The sequence below is a fragment of the Astyanax mexicanus genome, chromosome 1 (assembly GCF_023375975.1).
Source record: "Astyanax mexicanus isolate ESR-SI-001 chromosome 1, AstMex3_surface, whole genome shotgun sequence".
In the NCBI taxonomy this organism is placed as follows: domain Eukaryota; kingdom Metazoa; phylum Chordata; class Actinopteri; order Characiformes; family Acestrorhamphidae; genus Astyanax; species Astyanax mexicanus.
This window is the reverse complement of record NC_064408.1, coordinates 131,336,637-131,345,000: the sequence shown is the minus strand read 5'-3', so window position 1 is coordinate 131,345,000 and position 8,364 is coordinate 131,336,637. Positions and strand designations below refer to the sequence as shown.

General features: G+C 41.7%; 1 protein-coding gene across 2 annotated transcripts in view; it reads left to right on the top strand.

Annotated features, from left to right (window-relative positions):
- The window catches only part of cdk14 (cyclin-dependent kinase 14), a 75,628-nt gene that overhangs the window by 30,443 nt on the left and 36,821 nt on the right, over positions 1–8,364 (top strand). For both annotated transcript variants that reach the window (XM_049469101.1, XM_022686927.2), the window contains one exon: positions 6,674–6,919. In XM_049469101.1, coding sequence (XP_049325058.1) covers positions 6,674–6,919 — 246 coding nt within the window. The remainder of the gene's footprint in view (positions 1–6,673; positions 6,920–8,364) is intronic.

Here is an 8,364-nt window from a genome sequence, read left to right as displayed (position 1 = left end):
ATAAAACTCCCTCTGATCATTTATAAATCAATCCCGACAGTAATTCCTATTAAAACTCCCTCTGATCATTTATAAATCAATCCCGACAGTAATTCCTATTAAAACTCCCTCTGATCATTTATAAATCAATCTCGACAGTAATTCCTATTAAAACTCCCTCTGATCATTTATAAATCAATCCCGACAGTAATTCCTATTAAAACTCCCTCTGATCATTTATAAATCAATCCCGACAATAATTCCTATTAAAACTCCCTCTGATCATTTATAAATCAATCCCGACAGTAATTCCTATTAAAACTCCCTCTGATCATTTATAAATCAATCCCGACAGTAATTCCTATTAAAACTCCCTCTGATCATTTATAAATCAATCCCCACAGTAATTTACCAATAAAACTCCCTCTGATCATTTATAAATCAATCCCCACAGTAATTTACCAATAAAACTCCCTCTGATCATTTATAAATCAATCCCCACAGTAATTTACCAATAAAACTCCCTCTGATCATTTATAAATCAATCCCCACAGTAATTTACCAATAAAACTCCCTCTGATCATTTATAAATCAATCCCCACAGTAATTTACCAATAAAACTCCCTCTGATCATTTATAAATCAATCCCCACAGTAATTCCTATTAAAACTCCCTCTGATCATTTATAAATCAATCCCCACAGTAATTCCTATTAAAACTACATCTGATCATTTATAAATCAATCCCCACAGTAATTTACCAATAAAACTCCCTCTGATCATTTATAAATCAATCCCGACAGTAATTCCTATTAAAACTCCCTCTGATCATTTATAAATCAATCCCCACAGTAATTCCTATTAAAACTCCCTCTGATCATTTATAAATCAATCCCCACAGTAATTTACCAATAAAACTCCCTCTGATCATTTATAAATCAATCCCCACAGTAATTTACCAATAAAACTCCCTCTGATCATTTATAAATCAATCCCCACAGTAATTCCTATTAAAACTCCCTCTGATCATTTATAAATCAATCCCCGCAGTAATTTACCAATAAAACTCCCTCTGATCATTTATAAATCAATCCCGACAGTAATTCCTATTAAAACTCCCTCTGATCATTTATAAATCAATCCCCACAGTAATTTACCAATAAAACTCCCTCTGATCATTTATAAATCAATCCCGACAGTAATTTGTAATTCCTATTAAAACTCCCTCTGATCATTTATAAATCAATCCCCACAGTAATTTACCAATAAAACTCCCTCTGATCATTTATAAATCAATCCCGACAGTAATTCCTATTAAAACTCCCTCTGATCATTTATAAATCAATCCCCACAGTAATTTACCAATAAAACTACCTTTGATCATTTATAAATCAATCCCGACAGTAATTCCTATTAAAACTCCCTCTGATCATTTATAAATCAATCCCCACAGTAATTCCTATTAAAACTCCTTCTGATCATTTATAAATCAATCCCGACAATAATTCCTATATAAACTCTCTCTGATCATTTATAAATCAATCCCCACAGTAATTTACCAATAAACCTCCCTCTGATCATTTATAAATCAATCCCCACAGTAATTCCTATTAAAACTCCCTCTGATCATTTATAAATCAATCCCGACTATAATTCCTATATAAACTCTCTCTGATCATTTACAAATCAATCCCCACAGTAATTTACCAATAAAACTCCCTCTGATCATTTATAAATCAATCCCGACAGTAATTCCTATTAAAACTCCCTCTGATCATTTATAAATCAATCCCGACAGTAATTCCTATTAAAACTCCCTCTGATCATTTATAAATCAATCTCGACAGTAATTCCTATTAAAACTCCCTCTGATCATTTATAAATCAATCCCGACAGTAATTCCTATTAAAACTCCCTCTGATCATTTATAAATCAATCCCCACAGTAATTTACCAATAAAACTCCCTCTGATCATTTATAAATCAATCCCGACAATAATTCCTATTAAAACTCCCTCTGATCATTTATAAATCAATCCCCACATTAATTCCTATTAAAACTCTCTCTAAACATTTATAAATCAATCCCGACAGTAATAAGAAACTGATAATTAATAAATCAGTAACTGATTATCTTTCCCAATATGTTCCTACCAAGTTACTGACACTGCATACACACACTGTATATACAAGCTATATATACACTATCTATACACGCACCGTATATACACACTATAACATACTTTGTATACACACTGTAAACACACTGCATGCACAGTGTAAAAACACCGTACACACACTGTACACACATTTTTACACACTATATACACACACTGTACACACACACTGTGTGCACACTGTAAAGACACATTGTAGTTAGCGGGTGGTTTTGACCGCTGCCATGCTTTGTGTTGGTTGGCTGACATGTGTTAGGTGTGTGTTTAGAGTGTGTGTGTGTGTGTGTTTAGAGTGTGTGTGTGTGTTTGTGTAGAGTGTGTGTGTGAGTAATGAACCTGTCAAGTGCAATTAACGGCCCTCAGGATCCCTCTTCGCTCTGAAAAGCCGAGGCTGTTCTCCATCAAACCCCGTAATTTATAAACTGAGTGGAGTGAAGGCCTTTAACCAGCGCTGCAGTGAGAGCTAAGGTGTTAGCGTTAGCGCTAATGAATCAGACTGCCTTCAATCCCAGACACTTCACCCACAGTCAGGAATCCAGCAGCACAGTGAAAACAGGAGCACAGGGAAAACAGGAGCACAGGGAAAACATGAGCACAGTGAAAACAGCAGCACAGTGAAAACAGGAGCACAGTGAAAACAGCATTACAGTGAAAACAGGAGCACAGTCAGAAACACATCCCAAATTATAGGAGCACAACGTGATTTTTTTAAAATACAGTAAGAAATTCAGAAGCACAGTCGAGAATTGAGGAGCACAGTCGACAATTAAGGGAGCACTTTTAGAAATTCAGAAGCGCAGTAAAAAAAAACTAGAAGCACAGTTGGAAATGCATGGGTACAGTAAATTCAGGAGAACAGTCAAAAGTTTAGACACAGAGTTAAAATATATGGAAACACTCAGAAATTTAGGAACAAGGTCAGACATTTAGGAGCACAGCCAACTCATGAGCACAGTCAAGAATTCAAGAGTTTTGTCAGAAATTGAGGAGCACAGTCAAAAGTTCAGACACAGAGTTAAAATATTTGGAAACAAAGTCAGAAATTCAGGAGCACAGCCAAATTCATGAGCACAGTCAGAAATTCAGGAGTGCAGTCAATAATTCAGAAGCAGAGTAAAAGAATTCAGGAGAACAGTCAGAAATTTAGGAGCACAGTCAGGAATTTAGAAACCCAATCAAGTATTCAGAATCACAGTAAAAACATTCAGGTGCATAGTCAAATTCAGGAGAACAGTCAGAAATTCAGAAGCAAAGTGAAAAATTCAGGAGCACAGTCAAGAATCCAGGAGAACAGTCAGGAGTCAAGAGAGATGCACAGTTAAAAATTTAGATACACAGAGTTTAGAAGAGTTAAGATATTCAGAAAATCTGGAGCAAAGTCAAATTCGAGAGCTTAGTCAAAAAACTAAAGCACAGTCAGAAAATGAGGGCCACAGTCAAGGATTCAGGAGCACAGTCAGTAATGTGGGAGCGTAGGTTGATACTATGGAAGAAGAGTGAAATGTAGGGGTGCAGTAAAGAAAGGCAGGTCTCCAGTACACAGTATGAGGAGAGTGAGATGATGTGTGAGGGGAACCTGCTGTTCTGAAGCCTGGCAGTGCTGTGCTGATCAGTGTGTGTGTGTGTGCCGGCTGGCTGGTGGAGTGGCAGGTGACGGGTGGCTGGTGGTGTATGGTCTCGGCGCTATAACTCGCTGTATTCAGAGATCCAGCTGCTGTTTCTGGTGCTGTTGATGAGAGAGTGTGTGGAACTCGGTTCTGCTCGCCGGTTCCGCTGTGCTGCCGGTTCTCCTGCTGTGTTCTGCAGCATCACGCTTTCTTCTCTGCTTCAGGCCACATTTCAGAGACAAGCTCGGCTCCTCTGGGACGGAGCTACAGGCTTTTAGCAAGCTCTCAACAGCCCTGCGTTTCAACTACAAATAACATATATTCTGCTTCTTTATTCAGGAAACATTCAGGAGCACAGTTTCAAATGTAACATAAAAAATATGTAGAAGCACAGGCAGAACGGTTGTGTAGTGTACCTCTTGCTGAAAGACCACTGATTTCTAGACATCAGTAAACGTGTAAAAGTATCTCCATTCATTACTCTGTAGGTAGAAGTGTAGATACTAGGGTTTAAAATATTTCTGTAGAAGTTGAAGTATCAAATCAAGCTTTTTACTCTTAAAGTAAAAGAGTAAAAGTACTGGTTGCAAAACTACTTAAAGTATAAAAGTAATATAAGGCAAGAAAATAAAGTCTTTAAGAACAAAAGCTTAAACCTTATGACTTTCTAAAGGCCATAATGACTTTATTGTAGTGTGTTGTAGTGTAGGATTAGCCAGCAGACTTCGTCTGGGGGAGGGATCTGTACCAATTGTCCATGGCAAGTCAGCAGCAAATGTTAGAACTTTCAAATAATGAGTTTTTTTGCTTCTATCATAGTTATGCATGAACTAGCTTGTTCATGGTTTGCTATTTAACACAAGCTAAAGCTAACGTGTGGTAAACACTCAGTGTAAACATGGGGCATGGCCAGCTGTGCTGGTGAGTGATGGGGTTGATGTGGTGGTGAGTGATGGGGTTGCTGTTGTTGTGAGTGATGGGGTTTGCCGTGGCGGCGAGTGATGGGGTTGTTGTAGTGGTGAGTGATGGGGTTACTGTGGTGGTGAATGACGGGGTTCCTGTGGTGGTGAGTGACGGGGTTGCCGTAGTGGTGAGTGATGGGGATACTTTGGTGGTGAGTGATGAGGGTGCTGTGCTGGTGAGTGATGGGGTTGCTGTGGTGGTGAGTGTTGGGCTTGCTGTTGTTGTGAAAGATGGGGTTGCTATGGTGGTGAGTGACGGGGTTGCCGTGGTGGTGAGTGATGGGGTTGCCATGGTGGTGAGTGATGAGGGTGCTGTTGTGGTGAGTGATGGGGTTGCTGTTGTGGTGAGTGATGGGGTTGCTGTGGTGGTGAGTGATGTGGTTGCTGTGGTGGTGAGTGATGAGGGTGCTGTTGTGGTGAGTGATGGGGTTGCTGTTGTGGTGAGTGATGGGGTTGCTGTGGTGGTGAGTGATGGGGTTGCTGTGGTGGTGAGTGATGAGGGTGCTGTTGTGGTGCGTGACGGGGTTGCTGTGGTGGTGAGTGACGGGGTTGTTGTGTTGGTAAGTGATGGGGTTGCTGTGGTGGTGAGTGACGGGGTTGCCGTGCTGGTGAGTGACGGGGTTGCCGTGGTGGTGAGTGATGGGATTGCTATAGTAGTGAGTGATGGGGTTGCTGTTGTAGTGAGTGATGGGGTTGTCGTGGTGGTAAGTGATGAGGGTGCTGTTGTGGTGAGTGATGGGGTTGCTGTGGGGGTGAGTGATGGGGTTGCCATGGTGGTGAGTGACAGGGTTGCCGTGGTGGTGAGTGACGGGTTGATCAGTGTGATGCGACGCTATTGGATGGTCAGTGTGTAACTGAGATGTGGACGGTGTAACCTGGCCGGCACCGAGCTGCAAACCGACTCTACCTGCCCGCTGCGGACTGAGTTAATTAGAGCCCGAGTCACCGCGGTGAGTGTGTGTGTGTGTGTGTGTGTGTGTATGTGTGTGTGTGTGTGTGTGATGGGCAGCTCCCGTCCAGCAGTAAATATTTAATCTGAGGGTCTGTATTCAACACGACACACACACTGCTCCTATTGTGCTGTTTGACAGTCGCCTCTGCGATGGAGTGGCCGGTAGGCACACACTGCTTAGATTAGTGTGTGTGTTGTGAGTGTGTGTGTGTGTGTGTGTGTATCGAGTGTGTGTGTGTTGTGAGAGTAGGAATAATCAGTGTTTGGTTTGAGAGAGATAGAGATTAGTCTTATCAGAGAGCGAGAGAGAGAGGGTTAGAGTGAGGTAGACTGTACACTTTGTTTGTGTAGAACTAATGCTAACTGAACAAATGCTAATGCTATTTTGTAAAAGTAATAATTGCTTACTAAACAGATAATGCTAAAGAGAATAAAATAAGCCAGTGCGTACTAAATGAATTTTAAACTAATGCCTATTGTGCAAATCCTAAAAAATCTTAAGTGGTTACTAAATAGATGCTAAAGGATTCTGTGCACCTATAGATAATTGAATTGATTTTCATTTTTGTATATACATTGTAGACAACACAAGCTAAGCAAATGCAAATAGGATTTGTCAGACTACTACTAACTAAAATGATGCTAATGGATGTTGTGTTATGCTAACTCTGTAGTAGACAAGAAGCTAACTGGTTAGAACCTGATTAGATGCTATGTTCTGGTAAACTAATGCTAAGGGCAGTTTCTAACAGATTTTATAATGTAATGCTTCTAAACAGATTCTAATAGATTTTGTAAACATAATGCTAACTGTATAGATGCTAGAAGTTAAATGCCACAAATGTTTAGTAAAAATATGCTAATCGTTCATAAGGACAATGCGTAGTGAACAGATCAGATGCTAAATGTTCGTGAACAGATGCTAAATTTTGTGGAAGTAAACGCTAGCTAATCAAATGTAACAGTAATCCTCTAATCATTTGCTTCTTCTTTTTCAGATATGTGTCACAAAGATGTCCACTCGCGGCTGCCAGGGATCGGACTCGGTCATCAAGCCCCTGGACACCATCCCTGAGGACAGGAAGGTCCGGGTCCAGCGCACTCAGAGTGGCTTCGAACCCTTCGAGAAACCCGCCAGCCAGGTGAAGAGGGTGCACTCCGAGAACAATGCCTGCATCAACGCCAAGACCTCGTCCGCCGGCAAGGAGTCGCCCAAACTCCGCCGCCACTCCAGCCCCAGCTCCGTAAGTACAGCACAGACTTGTGATGTGAGGATGAGTTGTGGATGAATTGGGGATTTAAAGATGTTTTGGGGATGAGGTGGGAATGAGATGGGGAGTCGAGGATGAGTCGGAATGAGTTGGGGATGAGTTGAGGAGTCAGAGATGATTTGAGGAGTTGGGAATGGATCAGGGATGAGATGGGAATTTCAGGATGAGTCAGAAGAGATGAGATGAGAATTTGGGGATGAGCTGGGGAGTCAAAGATGAGTTGGGGATGAGTTAGCGAGGAATTCTGTATGATTTGAGGAATAAGTTTGGAATTAGTTGGCGATGATATGGGCAGTTGTGGAGATTGAGATTTGAAGAGTTGTGGATGATTTGAGGAGTCAAGGATAAGTCAGGGATGAGATATATAAGCAAGGATGAGTCAGGATTAGTTGGGTATGAGTTGGGGATGAAATAGATAGCCAAGGATGAGTCGTGAATGAGTTGGGGATTTGAAGATGATTTGGGGAGTTGGGGATAAGTTAGGGAGTCAAAGATAAGTTGGGGATGAGATGGGTAGTCAATGATGAGTTGAAATGAGTTTGGATGAGTTAAGGAGTCAGGGATCATTTAGTTGGGAAAGAGTTTGGAATTAGTTAGCGATAAGATGGGGAGTTGTGGTTGATTTGAGGAGTCAGGGATGATTTGAGGAGTTGGGAATAGGTTGGGGATGAGATGGGGAGTCGGGATGAGTTGGGGATGAGTTGAGGAGTCAGGGCAAATTTGAGGAATTGGGAATGGATCGGGGATGAGATGGGGAGTCGAAGATGAGATAGAGATGAGTTGGGGGTGAGTTGAGGAGTCAGGATGAGTTAGGGATGATTTGAGGAATTGAGGACCAGGTGAGGTAGTCAACTTCATCCAACATTATAGCTTTATTAACGTTTGCTCTTGTGGCTGAATGCAATCAAATCTTCACAGCAATGCACTAAAATCTAGTACAAAGTCTTCTCTGGACAGTAGAGACAGTTATTTCCACAAAAGCAGGATAAACTCTAAAACAGTGAATTGTATTGGTGCCCCAGTACAGGTCAGGTACGTTAAGTTGAGATCTGCTGTCCACTCTCTGATCTTAGCGATGTTAGAGATTCTGCCTGACACGCTTTTCCTTGCGTTTCCATGACGGCAGCGGGTGTCCAGGATGCGCCGGTGTCCGGTGTTGGATGGGTACTCGTGGTTTGGGGTTACAGTGAATCCGCTGTGTTCAGGATCACTCTGCAGCACGGCAGTTTGGGGTTACACCGCTACGCTACGGGGCTGATCTTCAGAGAGTGAGGTTGTGTTTCAGGCTGAGTGCAGAAGAGTGAATCTAAAGATTCCACGTGCCACCAACACAGCCAGAGCATCCAGAGCGTGGCTCTGCTACCATACTGGACCTCCTCTTAGACTAATCCCAGAACCTCAGGTTCACTTCCCCCTGT